General features: G+C 39.6%; 1 protein-coding gene across 1 annotated transcript in view; it reads left to right on the top strand.

Annotated features, from left to right (window-relative positions):
• ZNHIT6 (zinc finger HIT-type containing 6) overlaps positions 1–21,508 on the top strand; it is a 37,423-nt gene that overhangs the window by 8,768 nt on the left and 7,147 nt on the right. Inside the window, exons 6-8 of the mRNA XM_074876429.1 lie at positions 3,525–3,593; positions 4,376–4,456; positions 4,979–5,059. Of these exons, the coding sequence (XP_074732530.1) occupies positions 3,525–3,593; positions 4,376–4,456; positions 4,979–5,059 (231 nt within the window). The remainder of the gene's footprint in view (positions 1–3,524; positions 3,594–4,375; positions 4,457–4,978; positions 5,060–21,508) is intronic.

The raw sequence follows: 21,508 nt of genomic DNA, 5'->3' as shown, positions 1-21,508 counted from the left end.
TTCCCTCTGATCAGTTTCCATGCTTCTGAAGTAGCCAAAATAGGATGTGAAGCCAAGCAATGCAGGGATGGGCTGTGATGCTGCTTTTACTGACATCAAGGATGTGCTTGTGCCTCATCCAGATCTCTGCCGTTTGATAGTTTTATAGTCAGTGCCTTGGTATTCAAGCAAGCCGTGGAGTGGCGTTCCATGGCAGCTGAGCGGCATGGAACGCTTCCTGCAGTGAGCTGTTACCCAACTGCAGATGACTTACTCAATTAAGCATTTTCATTTAGAAAATGAACATAGTACATGTCAGTTGTATTTGAAGGGAATACTACCCCAGTGAGCCATAATGGAAAATGAAGTCAGTGAGATCTGGAGCCAGGATATCTAATTTTAATCAGAACTTGTTGTGAAGCAGCTTTGATAGCATCTAAGGTTGACATCAAGTTCTCTAACTGGGCAGAGATCAGTGATGGTGAGGGATGCTTCACTTTACAGGCATCCAGCAGGTTATTTTTCAATACTTCATTGTACAGCAAAGAGTGTGAGGCTATTCCAATTCTAAGCTTCTTTCTTCCTTGCTTCTTCCATCACTGTTCTTAATCTATTTTACCTCTTTCTGCTTGCCATTTACTTTCAGGCAAGAGTACTTTGAAGAGAGATGAAGTAATTAACTGCAGTTTCAGTATTATGTGCTGAAAAAAAATCAACATTTCTTTTTTTCCAAGGTGAAAACTTTTTGACAAGGAATGATCATTTTAACTTCAGTGTTGAGAATCCCCGATTCAGAGCTTTTTCTGTGCACTATTCCATAGACTGGATTGTGCCTGGAAGGGGGAGGGAGGGTGAAAGTCTGAAAAGAACCCTCTTAAGCTGATTATACAGCTGCAGTGATGAGCTGAGTTTGCCTCAGTGAGCCCGGAGGGAACTGGTCTTGCATGTGAAATCAGAATGTGCTGTGTGACCACCATTTCTGCAGACACATGGAGAGTATTCCTAACAACAGGTAGCAGACAGCTAGAAGTACTTCTGGAACTCTCTCTTTCAAGTGCCTGTGTTAAGAGACAGCCCTCTAGGCCACATACATGTTTCTGTGACCTGTGTCATGGTTTGTCTGTTTTCCACTTGGGAGAGGAGATCTGCAGTACTCCCATTGCTTTGGCTGTCTGGATTTAAAAATTTGACAGAAAGTAAGTCCATGTCTCAGTAAGGGCTGGTCACTTAAAGAGTAGATAAACATGGCCTGTTTGAAAAAATTGTGGAAGATGATGACTTAAATGAAAAAATGCTAGAAATCGTCACATTAGTTGATAACATATAACAAAAACCTCATCTGAACAGTCCTTATAAGTATGTTAATAAATGTGCTCATCATTAGTATTTCCTGCAGCTAATGATGGTGACCCTATTTCTATGTCTAAGGATTACTAACTTTTATTAAAGTCTCCTTGGGAAAGTGCTTTGAATTAATACCATGCCATGTTAAATGCCAGATATTAACATATATCTGAGAGGAATCACAAGCTTCTTAATCGCAAGTCAACTGGACTGATTCCATAAACCTATTGATATTCCAGTTTGCTCTATGAGTACGGTAGTGTTGATGCTTCCTTCAGCTGTCAAGATGAACTGCAAAACCTTGTTTCACTCATCTTGCAAAAGACTTCCAAACTTTCACTTATTTTGAGTTATTTCAAAACCTTTTTTCAGTTTGGTAATTTAAGGCAGTATCATACCAATATGCAAAGTAGCATAAAATTCATGAGGCAAGGTACTATGTCAGCTTCTACTTATACATGCTATGTAATTAATAATGTTTTCTATGTTGTCATCCAGCTCTGGTCATAGAATCCTCTTAGCTTTTTCAGATCTGATGTGCTCTAACTTCACCTTCTCATTTAAGGAAGGCACTCTCATTCTCAGCTTCAACATAAGCAGATAGAGGGGAAGAAGCACTAGACATGCTGCACAACTCTGCTGAGCCACATGTTGCATTGGGGACCTTGGCCTTCATTAGTTCTTTTTATTCTAATTATTAGTTCCTTGGAGCTAGGGTTCTTGCTTGCTCTTTTTTTGGTAAACGCTCACACTTCTGATTTTACTTACACTGTGGAAAGTATAGTTCGCTGTAAAGCTCAGTTTTCTCTTAGGAGTCACTAGGTATAAGGGAATGATTACTTATTTTATGAAAGCACCTTTTATAAAGTGCTTGCATTTAAAAATTGCTATCATAGTTAATTGAATTTAGCAGCTAAGTTTACTGTTTTGCTACTGGATGCACGTACACTTGTCTCTGCAGCCAGCTAGAACCTGCTGGATAATGTTTCATCTGCCTGATAAACAACATGTTGGAACACTGTGTTTACTTTTAATTGTAGTACCAGAATCTTTGCATAACTGATGGTGATTATTCTGGATATAATGATTCATAGGTCTTAAGTAGTGTTTAAAAAAAAAAAAAAAAAAAATTAAAAAAAGCTGGGAAGAGCGTACCATTAGACATTTCTATGCTTCACAATAGATGTCTGGCCTCTGATTTCTAAATGGTAGTAGTTTTCTACTTCCTCTTCCAAATCTTTGCCGTTTGTAATCAGTGTAAAATTCTGAACCAGAGCAAAGGGCCATGCACCTGCCTTTTAGACTGTGCTTTTTCTTAGGAGATTCTTTTAGAAAAATAGTTACACTCGCCATACCGAATGGGAGAATTTGGAGCAATGAGTTAAGTCAATATTGACTTCAGCAGCGTTTCTGCAGATGAGTAAAAAGGCAAAAAGAGATTTACTAATCTAGTGAAGTATCCCTGAGGTAATACTGCCTTTCTTAAGATGATACTGCACTGGAAGCATGCTCCGGTAGCGTAGCTTCTATTCTCAGGTATTTATGCTAGCTAGACAGGGAAGATGAGTCTTAAAACTAACAAACTGGAGAAAGGAACATGACGTCAATTTTGATCCTTAGCTTCCTGATCTTTCTGTAAAACATTCATTCTTTCTAATTTCTGTTATCCATGTTATGCCAAAATGCAGCTTCCCTCCCTGCCCATGAAACATTTTCTGTTGAGGCCATCACTGCTGTGAAAAGATGAGTCCCCTGCTTTGTGTAGAACCTGGCCTCAGCAAGGACCTCTGTCTTTTACTGTTGCACAGGTTTGGCAATCTGTCCTGGGTGATATGCCAAAAAGCAGTTTCCTTTTCTGAAATTAAAGGGCAGCTATACATATAGAAAGTCAGCTGGAAGATGCTCCCTTTTAAAATGTGAAATGCAGTTGATCAGTTAATTGGTGATATCATACCCGTATTTGTAAGGAACAAATTTTTGTCCCACGAGGATTGAAATGCAGCAGGATCTGAAAGCGTGGCATCTTTCAAAGTGCATCTCGGCTTCTCTGTATAACCTTTTTACTCTTTGAAAATGCCATTCAAAATCTTGACTATTTATTTTCTTCTGCACCCATTCCATAGGCTACCAGGTTTTATCATAGAAAAAACAAGTAGTAGTTACCAGCTAACATTAAGAATATGCGTTTCTTTTCTTTTCAGGGAGAAAAAGTTCTACTGGCATTTGAAGCTTATATTTCCTCACTGTCATGCTGAATACACTTTAAAAGGGTAAAGAGCTTTTTATAAAGTTTAAATCAGTCTGCTGAAATTGAACTGGAAAATATTTTGATCAGTTCTTATCTGTTTCTATTATGCAAGGTAAACTCGAATATTATTTCTAGTCTTAATTAAAAGGACATTTAAATTGAAAAAATACTTAAAGTTGTGTGGTCTTTTCCTCTTTGAAAGCTAGAAGGCTTTTCAAATCAGGCTAAATGATTGTTAGTCCTTTTCTCTATGTAAGCAGAGCAGCTTGTATATTTGTGATAGTGATATCCTGTACACCTAACATACTCTGTTCTCATGGAGCAGACATTCAGGCAAGATTTGCCATCCCTCTTCGCCTGCACACTGGAGCTGACCTTCATATAGGATGAAATGGTTGCATTGTTTGCTTTGTAGGAAAGCCCACAAGCACATTTTGCCAAGGCCAAAAAAATAAGCTTCTGTTGACAAATCTTTCTCCTTTTTTCCTAGCCTGAAGGAGGATGAGAAGTATGCCCTTGTCTAGTTCTAGGGCTGCAGGAACAGCATGTTTCTGCTGCAGGGTTAGAAACTAGAGATACGGATCTGTTTACTCCTTATAGATGTCAGTGAAGTCCCAGTGTTGAAATTGAGATAAAGCTGTCAATTATCTATGCTGTATTGATACACATTTATGATCCTCCCGTAAACTACTCAGTTGTGCCACTGTAGCGTGCAAATATACAGCATCCTCCAAATGACTCAGTAGATTCTTGTGTACATGATGAACCATGTCTTACGTATTTGATTTTTATCTTTGCTGAAAGGGTGCCTGACGATAAAATACTCGCTGATATCCTTAAGCCATACATTGATCCAGTGGAGTCAGATCCTGTAGTCTGTCAAAGGTGTGTATTGAATAACTTTTCTGCCTAGTTCATCTAATGCCCCAATAAAAGAAGGGAACGGTTCTGAATAAATGGCTTAAACTAGCTGCATTTTCAGCATGCGGAGATGAGTTCCCAGTCAGCAGTACATCTTTAATTCCTGTGATGAAAACCATCCTAACATTGACCAACCAACTAACCTGGAGTATAGCCACCAAATTTAAACCAGGAAAAAATTAAGAAATTGACTCGTGGCATAAAGATCAAATAAAGCAGTTGTAATTCTAAAAAATGTAACCATAATTAACTTCAGTGGGTGTGACAATGAACCTTTTCTTTAGAGTAATTAGAAAAACATACTAGTAATTACAGCCCTCATTTATAGGAAATACTTATTATGTGGCAAATTATTGTCTTCATGAAGAAATACATACTTGTGGCTGTTGACATGCAAAAGATATCCCGTCTTTTACTGACTATAGAAAGAAAAGTCATTGTATGTCATTGTTTCTTCATCTCTCTTGCATATTATTCTTTTTTCAGATTAAAAATATATACAGTGTCTCCTCAGTCAGATGTACGAATTTTAATGAAAATAGAAAACAGGAGGCAAAACTCTGTCAGGTAAGGTGGTTCCTCAGTTTGTGTGCTTATTAGTTAAATATAGCAAAAAGGAATAATACGTTTCTGGGTCTTTAGCATTACAAATGGAGATTACATAATCTCATGGATTAAACTTCAGTTTATTCAGTAAATTACCAGCCATTTTAAAAATTATTCAGCAAAAATGTTATTTCTTTGTCTTCTAATATGTCAACACTGAAATTTCAGTGTGATTACTGAATTCCAGTATTGAAATATATTCAGCTGAATCATACTTGGACAATTTAAGAAACTAGGGCACTCACAGCTACATTGGGGGAATAATGAGTGTGTATGTACCTGAGCTGCTTCAGCAGCGGTCCATGCAAATGTAGCAATGTCTGGTGAATATAGGTTTCTGTTAAAATGCTAAATTACTATATTGACCAGCAGAAATGTAGACATCCATTCCCTTCTGCAAGTTCCTCTGTGGATATGTTAACCCCTCCCCAAGAGAGTTGAAGTGATAGTTGAGGAGAGCTGTCTTTTTAAAACACTACAGCAAAAATTACGTGCTTATCAGCATCCAGTCACTGCATTTGGAATAACACATTTTTCTCAAAAGTTACTAGCTCATCACTCTTCATGTTACCGTATTTCTGGGTGTGGCCTTTTAAGTCTCCAGAATTCAGACTTGTGCAGAATTGTTTTCTTGGTTTCCAGAACAGACAATAATCTTGAACTTCAAAATTAAACTTTAAAGAAATAATTTTTGTTGGTATAAATACCATTTTGAACGCTCCACCCTGTTGTCATTGTTACTGAAAAGGATATGTATCAGCTTAATATCAGAGCTTATTGTGGTTGACCAGTGATTCCTAGTTAGGGTTCTTAAAGTACATTCTTTTCTTCAGATGTAACAAATGTAAATAATATGCTTCCCTAAAGCATGGTATATTATTTCAAAGGGGGAAAAAAAGGTATATTAAAAGAATTTTAGTTGTAACTGAGCTTCCTGTTTGTGCTGTGTTTTTTCCCAGGAGTATTAAAAAATGTGTGATGTACTTTTGAAATTCAAGCCCAAACTCTTCATGGTTTTGATTAATTTTTTTTTCCTCTTTTTTTCTCTTTGCAATTTGAAATATGGTTGTAACATTTGCCATCAGAGTTGTCAGCTAGAAACCCATTGGTTTTAAGTGAAATTGAAGATTACAAAGCTGTGGTTCATGTACGCAGGGAGAAAACACAAAAAGCCAAAGCTCAGTTAGAGTTGAAACTGGCCAGTGTTGTTTCTGATAACAAGAAGGGCTTCTTTAAATATGTTAATAGCAAGAGGAGGTCTAAAGAAAACATTGGACCGATACTTGTTGAAAATGGTCATCTGACTAATGGAGATGAAGAAAAAAAGCAGAGACATTCAGTGTGGTTTTTGCCTCAGTCTTTAATAATATTGATAGACCATGGGCTGCCTGGTCCCCTGAATCAGGACCACGAGTGTGGGAACAGTGACTTTCCATTTGTGGACACTGAAATTGTAAGAAATCAGCTGAATGTTCGCAAGTGCATGAGGCCTGATGGGATTGATCCCAGAGTACTGAAGGAGCTAGCAGATGTTATGGCAGGAGCCCTCTCGATCATAGTACTCTCAAGACATCATAGGTCTCGTGAGGCTGGGGAGGTTCCTGCTGACCAAATGTCGTGATTTAACTCAGCAGGCAGCTAAACACCACACAGCCACTCACTTACCTCCTGCCCCGTCAATGGGATGGGGGAGAGAATTGAGGGGGGAGGGGGGAAGTAAAATTTGTGGGTTGAGATAAAGACAGTTTAATAGGACAGAAAAGGAAGGGGAGGGGGGGAAATTTATAATAATAGAGTTAGAATATACAAAACAAGTGATGCACAATGCGATTGCTCACCACCCATCAATTGATGCCCAGGCAGTTCCCAAGCAGCAGCCCCCAGCCAGCTTTCCCCCCAGTTTATATACTGAGCATGATGAACTATGGTTTGGAATATCCCTTTGGGCAGCTGGGGTCAGCTGTCCCAGCTGTGTCCCCTCCCAGCTTCTGGTGCCCCCCAGCCCACTCACTGGTGGGGTGGTGTGAGGAGCTGAAACATCCTTCACTTAATGTAAACACTGCTTGGCGACAACTAAAACATCAGTGTGTTATCAACATTATTCTCATCCTAAATCAAAAACACAGCACTATACCAGCTTCTAGGAAGAAAATTAACTCTATCCCAGCCAAAACCAGGACATGAGAAGCTAGCCAACGTTACTCCAATTTACAAGAAGGACGTGAGGGAAGACCCAAGGAACTACAGACCTGTTAGTCTAACCTCAGTTCCTGGAAAAATTATGGTGAAGATTATACTGAGTATTATTGAAAGGCATTTAAAGAGTAATGCAGTCATCAGGCACAGTTAGCATGGGATCACAAAGGGAAAGTCCTGTTCTAACTAATTTGATATCCTTCTGTGATAATGTCACCCACCTATGTCCCTAGCAGCGCTACAGGCTTGGGGAGGGGTGGCTTGAGAGCTGCCAGTCAGAGAGGGACCTGGGGGTGTTGATTGACATCCGGCTGAACATGAGCCAGTAGTGTGCCCATGATGAAGGGAAGGCAGTGGATGTATTTTTTCTGGATTTTAGTAATGCTTTTGATACCGTCCCTCACAGCTTCCTTCCAGACAAGTTGTCCAACTCTGAGATGAGTGGGTTCACAGTGCGCTGGGTGAAGGGCAGAGCTCAAAGGGTTGTAGTGAATGGGGCTACATCTGGCTGGCGACCAGTCACCAGCAGTGTTCCTTGGGGCTCAATTCTAGGGCCAGTGCTGTTCAATATATTTATCAGTGATCTGGATGAAGGAATTGAATGCAGCATTAGCAGGTTTGCTGCTGATATCAAACTGGGAGGTGTGTTTGACTCTCTGGAGGGACAAGACACCTTGCAGTGGAATCTAGAAATTTAACAAGTCGCAATGCCAGATTCTGCACCTAGGATGGAGTAATGATGGGCGCAAGTATAAATTGGGAGTGGAGTGGCTGGAAAGCAGCCCTGCAGAAAGGGATCTGGGGATGCTGGTTGACAGCAGGCTCCATAGGAGTCAGCATGTGCCCTGGCAGCCAGGAGGGCAAACTGCATCCTGGGGTGCATCAAACAGGAGTATAACCAGCTGGTCAAAAGAGGGGATTATCCTGCTGTATTCAGCGTTGGTGCAGCCTCACCTTGAATACTGTGTGCAGTCCTGGGCCCCACAATTTAAGAAGAATGTGAAGGTCCTTGAATGCATCTAGAGGAGGGCAACAAAGCTGGCGAAAGGGCTGGAAGGAATGTCCTGTGAGGAGTGTCTAAGGACTCTAGGCTTGCCTAGTTTGGAGAAAAGGAGTCTGAGGGGCAATCTCATTGGAGAGGGAGGTGCCAATCTCTTCTCCTTGGTATCCAGTGACAGGACGCATGGGAATGGTTTAAAGCTGTGCCAGGGGAGGTTTAGACTGGACATTAGGAAGCATTTCTTTATGAAGAGAGTGGTCAAACAGTGGGAACAGGCTTCCTAGAGAGGTGGTCGATGCCCCAAGCTTATCAGTGTTTAAGAGTCATTTGGACAACGCCCTTAATACCATGCCTTAACTTGGTCAGCTTTGAATTGGTCAGGCAGTTGGACTAGATGATCGTCGTAGGTCCCTTCCAACTGAAATAGTCTAGTCTATTCTTGGACCCCAGAGCAGGGAGTGTGGGTAGAAGTCCCAGCTGAGGCTGGTTCAAGTAATTAAGACCTACTGGTGCTCTCTGACTCTAGCAGTAGGGATTAAACAGGCATTTGCACACATTTCTGAGAGCCAGAGGTCTGGACTGATTTTCATTTAGTTCAAGAGTAGCCAAATTCTGGGTGTTTAGGGGGAAAATTTAGAAATTATGGTGGTGTGAGCTACCCTGGAAAGTTCATTACAGAAGCACCTGGGCAGATGAAGTTTTCTCAGTTCTCTGTATGTCTTTCTACTGTATTTCCCAGTGCTCCATGAAGGACTGTTCAGCACTGGCACTTTAGCCATTCAGGTTGTGTGTGCTGTTGCACCCAAGTGAAGAAGCCCTTCTAGAGCTCAGCTCCAGGAAGTGAGATCAGAAACAATTTCCCATTTTTAAAATACTTTCTTTTGCTCATCTGTTAATAATGATATTTAGGAAAGGTTCCCAGAGCATGAATAACCTTGGTCCCCTTGTCAAGTAATTAACTCAAGTTAATGCAGCAAAAACTGAAAATGCAGTTTTTTCAGTATGTTACTGCTGTACATCTTCTTGCAGTACATGATTGGAAAGGCAGTATTCAAGCAATGATCTTGAGTAGTCATTTGTATTTTAAAAATAAAATAATTTATACACAGGTGGGTTTTTCCCTGGTATTTTAGTGCTTGGTTTTTCACATTTCCTTTTTTAGAAAAGAAGGAAAAATTGCTTTTGTAATAGCGGGTAAAGTTCGCCCTTTAATCTTTCAAAGTAGAGTATGTAAGTTGCGCAGAAGGCTTGGGAAATAAACCAATTTAATATCAAGAGTGGATTATCTCTTGTGTGCATCAGTTTCTTTTGTTACTTAACCATTTTCCTCTTCTGAAATCTGTATAACACTTCCTTAGCTTTTTTCCCTAGCAGCACTACAGGCTTGGGGAGGGGTGGCTTGAGAGCTGCCAGTCAGAGAGGGACCTGGGGGTGTTGATTGACATCCGGCTGAACGTGAGCCAGTAGTGTGCCCAGGTGGCCAAGAAGGCCAATGACATCCTGGCTTGCATCAGAAACAGTGTGGCCAGCAGGGACAGGGAAGGAATCCTGCCCCTGTACTCGGCACTGGTGAGGCCCCACCTCGATTACTGTGTTCAGTTTTGGGCCCCTCACTACAAAAAGGACATTGAATTACTCGAGCGTGTCCAGAGAAGGGCAGTGAAGCTGGTGCAGGGTCTGGAGCACATGTCATATGAGGAGTGGCTGAGGGAACTGGAGTTGTTTAGTCTGGAGAAGAGGAGGCTGAGGGGAGACCTCATCGCCCTCTACAACTCCCTGAAAGGAGGTTGCAGAGAGCTGGGGATGAGTCTCTTTAACCAAGTAATGAGCGATAAGACAAGAGGTAATGGCCTCAAGTTGCACCAGGGAAGGTTTAGACTAGATATTAGGAAGTATTTCTTTACAGAACGGGTTGTTAGGCATTGGAATGGGCTGCCCAGGGAGGTGGTGGAGTCCCCATCCCTGGAGGTGTTCAAGAGGCAGATTGACATAGCGCTGAGGGATATGGTGTAGTTGGGATCTGTCAGTGCTAGGTTAATGGTTGGACTAGATGATCTTGAAGGTCCTTTCCAACCTAGATGATTCTGTGATTCTGTGAGAGTATTCTTTTTCATGATGTTGAAGTAACTTAAGTATCCATAAGCTTGAGCCTCATCTGTATGCCCAGAATAGAGCTATGTTGGTTGATACCAGTGTCACAGTAATTGGTATTTATCCTACTTAGTGAATGTAAAGTTTCAAGTTCAAAAAGTAACTGTAGAAAGTTAAAATAGAGAAGTGTTTTGACTTGAGAAATGCAATTCCTCACTTGGAAATTATGTGAATCTGTTCATGTAAGTTGGTGGAGCAGGCCCAGCTGTGGCAGTGCAGACAGGTCAAGGAAGCAGCATGTTGAAAGAAAATTCCTCTTCTGAAAGGAAAGAACAAAGTTTGTTTGAAATGATGGGACTGCTCTGTCAGCAGAAAAGCATCTTCTGTCGACATAAGCTGTGTCTCTGCCAGCAGGCGCTCTCAGCACAGTTATGCCAGCATAGTTGTTGTGACAAAGGCTCTATGAGGGGATTTAAATTTTTACTGTAGTTGCATTACAGTTAAGTAAGAGAGAATTTATTTTTATTTCTTCGCCTTTTGGCTCCCCCCCAGTTAAAATTAATTCGAGGTTTATGGCTCTCATTCTGTAAGTCCATACCTGGAATTGCAGTGGAGGTACTTGCAATTGAAATGGGATGAGCTTGCTGCTTAGTGGTGTTCAGCCTGGAACAAAAGCTGAACACAGACAGAGCTCTCTCACGTTTCTTTATCCACATTTCTTTAACAGTGGGGAGCTGTTAACTACTGGTTTGTGTAGCCTTGAGTGCCACGGTCAGCTCAGAGTAATTCCTCATTCTGTGCTACCTCATTCTGCGTGATTTTCCGCTGTATGTTCCTGTATGGCAAGATCCTCCTCCATCACTCTGTGGGCAGACGGGAGGAGTAGGATTGGTGTAGTATACATGAATGTTGTGTTATCCAAAACTTCCCCTGTGCCCACCAGAAAATTCCTTCTCCACAAGCACTAGATAAGAGAAGGGCTGTAAATATACGTTGTTGAATCGGATGTTGTTTTTAGGCTTAGCAGAATCTTTTGAAAAAAAATACTTTTCGTAATTACAACTACATATTATTGAGGAAGTGCAATGGTGTTTCAGAGAACATTTATGCAGGATTATTATGGGTTATAAAATGTTAGTCTTCTAGTTTTAAGATGAGTATGTTACGGAAGGATTTTAGCATTTCCTGCAATTGTTTATGAAACAGGAGTTTGTGGTTTAGCTTTGGCTGTTTTCTGTGTTTCACAGCAAATGGCCCTTTTAGTGTGAAGGTCCTTTGCAGAATGTTTTAAATTTTTGGGGGTTTTCTTTTTTTCTTTCTCCAGAAATATAAATTAGCCATGTAGTACAGATTTCTGCTTGCTCACAGGAGTTCTGCAGAACTTCAGGAAGCAGCTGGATAAATCCACTGGTGTGCAGATATTGTGGATAGCTGCCAAACAACATGGTGCTTGCTTTCTTCTTGCTAGGTGCCTTTTATCATCAGTAGTTCTTGGAGAACTTTGTGATAAGCTCTTATTTCTGTCTTCTCTAAAACCAGCTTGTAAGAATTGCTTTCAGGATGAATTGGTAGCACTCCACAATTACTTAGAGTAACCTAAAGCATATAACCATGTTGCTTATGTGGTTACAACTTGGAGTAACCATGACCTCTCCTCAGGTCTTCTACTCCTTACCTGTCACCTAACGCTCTATAACACTGTAATTGTTACACCACTTGATAGTCTTCTCATTAACTGCACTTATTTTATAAGGAATCTTAAGAAATGGGGTTTAAAAAAACAAGTGTTACACAACTCTCTTCTTCCTTTAGAGCCTGGGTTTGGAAAAAATCTGCATTTGAATGGGTTACGATAGTTTTCTGTTTGGTGATGCTTGTCTCTATCACCTGTTATACAATATTTAGTTGGTGGTTGGTGTCCATTCTCTCCTCGACTGTAACTATTCCAAGAAAGGTTTAACTGCTGCCTCTTGGATGTTTTTTACAGTCTACATTCTTTTATAAAGTAGTCTTTTCTTTCTTCAGGATAAATTAGTGTCCTGACTGTCTTCAGTCCTTTATTTCGGATGCCTTCAAAGTGACTTCATATGGTAAGAGTATTGCTTTTTCCACTAAGGAAAGGAAGGATGCAACTGCCAAATTATACATTCTGGTTTGGGAAGTACACCTTATTTTCCTGAGAATTGCCTTCTTAGGCTTTGCATAACAAAAAAAACCCCTCAAACCAATCCCCCTCACAAAAAAATTCCTAAATCCAACAGACCCTTGATATTTATTATGTTAATGGTCAGAGTTGGTTTTTTTTAACTACAGATATTTAATGAAAAAGTTGTTTATTCATCCTTATCATATAAGGTGATCCTATTTCTAAAAGAGAAATAACTGCAACAGACTTGGTTTACAGTAGATACTTTAAGACACAATTAATTAAATAAATCTTAATGAGGTTAAACCAAACAAATAGAATATCTCTTCTGCTGGGTTCAGTAACATCTTGCATGAATCTAGCTTAGATAGTTTTCTGTCTTTAATCACATGCATTTAGTTTAATGGAATTAAAAAATAATGCTTTCTTAAACATCAGTGTTAGGTCTTTTATACAGTAATTTTCTTTTTTGTCAATATATTCAGAATAGCATGTGAACGTTGTTTCAGAATAAGTTGTTGTAGAAGACTTTGGGGGATTTGAAGATATCAGTAGGCAGTGACAGAATATTTAGGTGCTTGGAAAATACAGTCTGGTTGGCCTTAAAAGCTTTGCAAAGCCCACTGCTTTCAATGGACCATATCCTTCAAGGAGCTGGAGCACAGAGCAGTACCAGACTGTTTCCTGTAGCTTTCCTGTTGTAAAACTGCCACCCGTACAGGGATGCGTACAGAATCAGTTGTAGCATTGTTTTTTATGTCAGTAGTACTGGTGCAGTTCATGCTTGAATTACTCAGCCAAAAATATCAAAAGCATTTTTGTACCAGTTCCATCCAGGGGCTTCTTACTGTCCGTGGTGACACTGGCTGGTGCACATGAGAATACTGGCATGTTTGCCACTTAATTCTTGTGTGGGGAAGAAAATCTGCTAAACAAGTATCAGAGGTTCTTCTCTACTGAATGCCATTGCTTTATGGTGGTGAACACTTACTTTGCTTTAACTGATTCATTGCAATTGCTTCCCAGAAGGCTGGATGGTGTTAGTAATTTTGGAGCACTTCCCTGTCTCAAGATGAGCTGGCAGAAATGAGAGTTATTTCCTTGGATGACTTGAGTTCTGTGCTCAAAGAGAATTTTCTTTTGTAGTCTATTGTTTTTAAATAACTAAGGGTTAGATCACATTAGTAGGTTGCAGTAGTCACAGTAATAGATTTAGGAAGATTAAATAAGTTTTTTTTCTTTAGTGTGTGCAAATATGTCGACAGACTTAGAAAATCATCTTGGAATTCAAAGAGTAGTATAAATGTAATGGAACCAAGTCTTTTTAAATGTAGTATTTATATTGGATTATTTATTTTCCTGTCATTAAAAATGTGTATTAGATATCTATTTTATCAGTGATTTTAAGCTTATCAAAAACCATTTATATTTAAATACATTACAGATAGCCTCAAGTATTCATAGCATTGGTGTTTTCCTTAATTTTTCATACTGTCTTCCTAGGGCGCTTCCTTCTGCACTACCATTTGTGAATAACTTCATGTAAAACCAACAGAGCTTAAAGTCTCTGCTTTCTGCTTTTCATATGTAACTCAGTTGCTTTAAGAAGTCACTGCTATTAGTGTGGTGCATGGATCAGTTCTTTTTATTGTCATATTACAACCTCATTTCAAAAATACTACTTCATCCAGAAAAAAAAATGTGCTAGAGCTGGCACGTTTCAAGCATTATTTCCTCCTCTGCATTCTCTACAAATGTTGAAAAGTGTGGGGTGGTTTATTTAAGATTCTATAGTCTTTCTTAGGAAGCAATTTCTTTTCACATTTGTGTAGTACGTGGTATACATGACACAGGAATTAAGGATACAAATCCCTGGCTGAACTGCTGGCCTTGGCATGAGTTGGAACAGACCCCAAGCTGGCTTTAACCTATGCCAGCAGAAGATTGACAGTAGAATTCATTACTCCTCTCTAGCTCGCAGCAGCTGGCACAAAAGCAGCTCTGCCAGCTTTACAAAAGCAGGGAGCTAGCTTACAATAGTCATTCTTCACTGCACAACTGTAGTCAGGCTCTGGCGACTTTGTACTGTTCAAGGGGAAATAGAATTTGGTCTGTAGTCTGTTTCTTAAACACAGCGCTCCTGTGTATTAATACTTGCTGCTGTTTTTTCCCAGTGTTGGGTTTTGTTTTGTGGGGTTTTTTAATTAAAACTTCAGCTTTTCTTACTGAATACTTTGTTACATTTTCTTGTAGGTCATCTGAAGTTTTCTAGTTTTGTTACTGCAGCCATTGCAGTGTCATTTTTCACATGCTGCTTCTTTATCTGAACATCAGTCTCTGCTGACAAAAGCGATGCAGAGCAACAGATGCCAGGATACACAACTTTTACTGTAAAAAAAAATAGTCACTTTTCCTTCCCATCTACTTACGTTTTTCATTGAAATCTTGTGTTACACAACATAGATGGAAAGCAGAAAACTAGTCATTGCTAACTATAAGTAATATGTATAGTCTGAATCTGCAGCATGCATAGCTAAATATTTATAATGTCTGACTACAATTACTTGACCTTTGAGAAGATTTTTGGGATGATTCCAAAAGAAACCAGAATTTGTCCATCTTACTATCTTGAGCAATCATTCATTTTTTTTCTTGAAAGGGATTCCTTTATGAACCAGTAGGCGCCTGTTTTTTAAAGTAACAATCCAGTGTTTTGTAACCCATGCTGAATTCTTTTGGATGAACTGTTTTGTAATTAATGGTATTGCATTAGGGTTTCTGGAGTGTCCCAGCTAGAGGGTTGCTGACTGAGACATCTATTGCACAAAGATTTATTTGAAATTATAGCCTCCTCTCCAAAATTCTGCTGTCCGTATTGCAGCAAGTTAGATCCAGACCACTTACGGAGGAGGAGTACGTGAGTAAGTAAAGAGGTGGAGGATGAGATAACAATAAAAGTATTAGTGTTGGCTTCAGCCAGTGGTTTGTCCTGACGGTCATCTAGTGGTGTTCTGTAAGCACCACAGGCAGACGTGAAGACCTTCAGACGCTTCATGCTTGCGAAGCAGGTAGACAGACCCCAAATTCTAAAACGAAGAAAACTGTGTACAACCTCTCTTCTGCATCATAACTGGGCTTGAAGCATGGGAGCAACCTATCCAGTATGTGCACAGGCAGATTTTCTCTCATCTTTCTGAGGAAATATGCATCTAGGAAAGGCTGTTTCAAGAAAAATCTTGCAGTTTGCTCCAGCCCAACATCTCTACTGGGGAGCAGAGGGGAACTTGCCTGTATGTATGTACTGTGTAACGTATGTGTAGTATGGAAAATGCCTTCATGGAAGTCTGTGTACTGTGTAACATGCATATATAACGCAGACTTGAAAGCAAGAAGACAGGCCATGAAGTCCAAGAAAAGATTACAGTTGGAAAAACCCTGTTGAATAATCTGTTGCCCCTTGGCTAGGAGAAGCAGCTGGTAAAAATGGGCTGTAGAGCAGAAATAATGTTCCAGTCTAGCATAAATGTTGTGAGGCATATCAAGGGGTATAATTCAACTGTAGCTGCCTGGGTTCCTTTAATTTTTTTTTTTTTTTGAGGAAAAAGAGGATTTGCTGCTAGCTTCTTGGAAGAAAAAGACACAGTGAGATGCTGACTTAAAGTTAGCTGAGTTTCTCAATTCTGGGGACCAGACAGCATGGGGAGGCTGGACTAAGAGGCTTCTAGGAGCAAAGGTACAAACTTCTTCGCTGGCGGTTGAAGTGGTAGGCTGAACTTGGAAGCTGCAGTGCTGTGAAACATGGCAGTGTGTAGCCATCAGCGTTTTCACCAAGGTGAAGTAGAGGAGAACCTCTTCACGTTCCAGTCAGGAAGGAGAAAACCTGTTATTTCCTCCTGGTGCTGCCAAAGGGGAATCCCTCTGTTTGTTCTCTTTCTTGACGGAAATGATCTAGGACTGATTGTTTCAACCTTGCCAAGGAGGGAATTGACCTTCCTGCTTGTTTGCCAAGAAAATAATTTGTTTTCTTTAATTCATAGCTTTTCCTTTTTCATTATAAAGCATTAGTAACCCCTTAATGGAAGGTTTATGGCACTGTGATTCCCATGCAAATAAGTGTAAATTTGTGGATATGTTTCCACTGTTTAGTACAGAGTGTTAGAGGTATTCAGTCTATCTCCATATGAGCTAAATTCAGAAGTTAGAATTTGCTGTCTAGGGATCTGAAATTACAGAAGTATCAATTCTTCCTGACGCTGAAGTGGAGATTCATTAGATTAACCCAAGTGTAATAACAATAAGTATTGCCAATTTACAAGGACTGATTTCCCATCAGTTTTACATTTCTGTTTACTGTATCAGTGGACTGCTTGCTTATGGTAATTTGTCACATGAGATTTGACCTATTAGTTTTCTGAACTTGATGTATTAAAAGAGTTTTTCACTGCATCCTTTGGTATTCCTTGGTATACCCCCCACCTCTAGCAATGTTTCATGAGGCTGTGTAACAGAGTACAGTACAGTATTAAAGTAGACTTACGACATTTTGTGCTTCGCCGTGATCATGCCAGTATTTTATTAATGGTACAAGTTACAGATTTTGACTTTGTCTGCATTTTTGGGGAACCACCCACAGCTTTCACTTGTGCTAAAGATGCCACTATTATCTTTCCAGTTTTTGAAACTTTAGGCATTCATCTTAAGTAGTCAACCCACTCTCTTTTTAATAACTTTTCCCTTGTGAAATGTCATATTCCCTTTAGGCCTTCTGGCTACCATTAGGCTGTTTTGTTTCTTTATCTCGGTCATATAGTGATTGTGATATACCCTTTTTCAGTATGTCTGCTCGATACCACTTAAAGATTTGTAATCCTTGAGTGTTTGAGCAGTTTGTAAAGCTGCCCGTTTGGCAAAGTAAGTAAATTCCTGTATGTGTAAAGGACTATTGCCATGATGCACTTGAATTATAGCATCTTGACTTGCTGCTGGATTTTGTTACTTCTTTTCATTATGTCTTATGAGATGGGGAAAGTATTTGCTTTCTTGAAATTCAGTATCCCTTTACTTCTGTATTCTTTGAACCAAATTCTACCAAGTCCAAGAAACTGACATTTGCTAATTTCACATTTTCCTTCTGTTTTGTTGTATTTTCTCCCATAACTAAAAGATGCAGAATGGTTTGTACTTCAGTTAATCTTTAGATCATTATTGTACATCCTGAATCCTTTTACCACATCATTTCTAATGCTCAGTCCACTAAATTGTTGCAGCAGATGCCTTATCTGCTTTATGGGTTTTGCCATCAATTGATCTATTTTTCTATGATTGTCATTAAACAACATTTTACTGTGTTTTTCTCCATGTGCAATTGCCTCATTCTCAAGATGTTTAAACAAGGAGAGCTTTTGTGCTTCTACAGGGACATACTGGTAGTCTTATTTTGCTTATCTCTTCTTTCCGTTAACTGTTTTGTATATTTTCTAGGGTAAAAGTGAACAAACCATTAAATCTTCCTGGACATCTACTGTTGTACCAAATAATTTAGGTGATAATTGGTATTCCTGCTGTCTTTACCTGGGTATTAATTTTTTTTTCTTCCAGGATGTTTTAGCTCCCTGAAATATGTTTGTAAAAAGAGGGGTTTTGGGGTGGGGTTTTTCTTGGATTTGTGGGGTTTTTTCCTGTTTTATACTTTAGTTTTCAGCAATTCTTAGATTTCCCTAGTGGAAGGGCCTCCCATGGCCCTTAAAAGAGAGGAGACTGCAGATTGTTACAGCTTGTCTTAATACAGTCTTTGTTTGAGGATGATCTATGACTGAAATAAGAAAAAGGAACAGCTTCATGATTTTCCTGTTATTTGGAAGTGCCTTTATGTATTCTGTGTATGTAGGTATAGTTAGGAGATGATGATAATGTCCAAGATGCTTTCCTGGTACGCTGGCAACTTTTCTTCCTGTGCTTTTTTTAGTTGGCTCCTAGCAGGACTTGTGGGCCAAATGGTTGATAAGAGAAGGTTTCTTATCCTAATCTTCCTTTTTTCCGAAAAATTACATCTGTGATGGAAGCATTACTTAAGATGGGGATTTGACTTGAAAAGGGATCAGCCAGGCGTCTGGTCTGTTACTGGTATAGGTTGAGCTATGCAGGTATCGACAGTATGGAGGAGAGGTTAGTGAATATTTGTTGAGGCAAATTATGGAGGTCCTAGACTGGGAGAAAAAACAGAGACCAAGAGTGAAAGCAGAAGCTGGCAGGTTTTCAAATATTTGTGTAAACTGTAGTATAATTTTTTTATATGAAAATATTAACTTGGACTTGGTTTCTGTCCCCCTTCCTTAAGAGTGTTCAAGCAGAGCAATCTTTCATATCGTTCAGCTGTCGATAAGAATTAGTTACAAAGGAAGTGTTATGGCAAGTAATTTCCTTTTTCTGTTTCTAAGGTCTCTGCTTTTTTTGCTCATTGAATTTTCTAGTTCTTTTTCACACATATGGACTAACAAAATTCACTGTGTTCCAGGTTTTTAGAATGTCAGAATTCTAGTGACAAGTTAAAGATTGTGTGTTATTTCAATACATTGTGTTTACTTTCTGCCATATAACTTTCCTTTCATACCTAATTCAAGAGTGCATTTCACTACTTCCATGTTCACCAAATCATAACCACACGAAGAGGTTATTCACCACTTAGGAATGAAAGTCCATCTGTTAGTTATTATCTTCGCTATGCTGCAGCACTTCAGAAGAGTGCTTGGGAGAGACTTTAAGTGCTGTACCCAGTCTTTGCTGTCTTCTAGGCAAATGCAGATACCTAGGAAATGCTACTCTCTTTTGAGGGGAAGAAAAAAATCTTCATTCTTCCCATAAGTTAGCAGAAGTTTGATTGTGGATTTTTAGGACTAGGCCCAAAATAGATAGCATGATTCATTGTATCTGAATTATGCCAAGTAAATACCATGATGTTTCCACTGAGTTATAGGAAGAAAAATCATCTTTGTTTAAAATATGCGTGAGGGTTTCAGTTGATCTCTCTCATAGGAAAATTACCAACATCATTATACAAATATGCATTTTAGTAATATTTACAATTATTTAGATGGTTAAAACTTGTTTGTTCTCTTTTTAGTGTCTAGAAGACTAAACTAAAGACATTTACAATTTATCTTTAATTCCAGATTGCGGATTTGTCTTTATTATTATGAAAATCAAAGTTCCTGTAGATGACATTCAGGAAAACCTGATCAGCAGGGAATTTCCTGCTGTCTGAATTTGTGGAGACAAGTTACGCCACTGCGATGATAGCCACAGGCTCCATTTGAGGGGAGCTGCTTGTGATGCAGTGACCTAATACGGCATTCCTGCCTGTGGGAGACAGATTAGGAGACTGAGTTGTTGAATTCCTGGAAGGTGGTGGAATAACTGTAGATAGTGAAACTGTCCTTTGCAGAAACTCATAGATGCTATCAGAAGTGCAAAGCCACATTAATTTCAGTGTTTTGTGAAAGGTAACAAAGCCATTTGTAGAGCAATTGTTACGGCTTATATAGGAACTGATGTGGGATTGCTGAATCTTGTTAAATTTTCTCAATTGTCACAATTTTTGTAGGCTTCTAAACTGCCTGCTGGCAGACAAATTTTATTTAATTTTTGTCCTTTAAAAAGCAGTTATTGTTATTTCATTCCAGCTAAAATCAAAAGCTGTTGTCTGCCAAGATTGTCTCTTTGTGGTCCTTATAAATGAAGTAATCTTATTAAGAAGAAATCCAGGCCTATCTCTTGCTTTGTGACATGGGCATAAAGCCTAGCTTGGGGCAAGAAAATAATCAGGAAAGTGTATTATTAGATGGTGGGTGTTGGACAAGGAGGCTGAGGGAATGTATGGAAGGGAGAGAGAAAATATGTGGGAAGTAATACAAGGGAGGAAAGAAGATTGAGAGGGAAGGGTGCAAAGACAGGTCCCACTGAATACAGAGATCAGGAAGCTGTAGTGCAGACTATTTGTATGAACTGGGCAGTGGGAGAAAAGAGAAAGCAGGGGGAGGATTTAAGAGAAAGATGTGAAGATGGGGTGTTATGGCAGTGGTTCTATCAAGGCGGTCATTTCGTTTGAAGCCAGGTTTATCTTCAAATCCATCCTGTCATGAAGGGCTGAAGGATCTTGTTACGATGGCAGTCTCGGTTAAGTTGGTTCTTGCAGCTGGCCCTGGAGCATGGTAGAGTCAGAGTGAAAGGACAGACTTATGCTGGTTGTCATTCATTTTACTGGGTTGTCACTTGAAATGCATGGTGAAGGAAGGGCCTGAAGAAGGTTGCAGCTCGTTATGGGTTCTTACTGAGCAGGCTACACAGTCCCAGTGATACAGGACAAGTAGGTTAAAATGGTGATAAAAGAATATCTGGTAATAACTGATTACCAGGCTCTCCCTGCTCCATCTCCTACCTGTGGTGAGACCACATCCCTCCAAATACACAGGAGGACCTGCATTCCAGTGTTACCCTGCAAGTTCAGCTCATCCCAGTGAATGGTCAATACAGGAAGTTACAAGACTTGTAAAAATGCCATTTCATTTCATTTTTTCTCCAAACAGGTCTAGCCTTTTCATGAGTAAAAATTGAAACTGTGTGTGTATATACGCTTCTGGAAAAGTCTTACAGGGCAGTCATCTTTTGCCTGCAAGTCTGTGTTGTTCGCCCTCTGATGTATGACTGTTCTAGTTCTGGGATAAAATTGGAAGGGTTTCGGTCATGACAAAGTCTTTCACAGAGAACCTGAAAAATCAGTCTTGCTCAGGAGCCATCCTGTGTTAGACTTTGAGATTGAGTGACAAGTATTAGTTTTCTTTTGAGACCTTCTAAGCATGCACAGTCAAGGAGGAGGTTGGCAGGTAGATTAGCAGAAAACCTCAACTTGCATTTGTGTATAAAGTAGGGAATGTGGTAGACTGAGGAGTTTTGGATAGCATAGACAATAACAGCTAAGTTT

The sequence above is a fragment of the Strix uralensis genome, chromosome 8 (assembly GCF_047716275.1).
Source record: "Strix uralensis isolate ZFMK-TIS-50842 chromosome 8, bStrUra1, whole genome shotgun sequence".
Taxonomy (NCBI): Eukaryota; Metazoa; Chordata; class Aves; order Strigiformes; family Strigidae; genus Strix; species Strix uralensis.
This window is presented reverse-complemented; position numbering and strand designations above follow the sequence as displayed.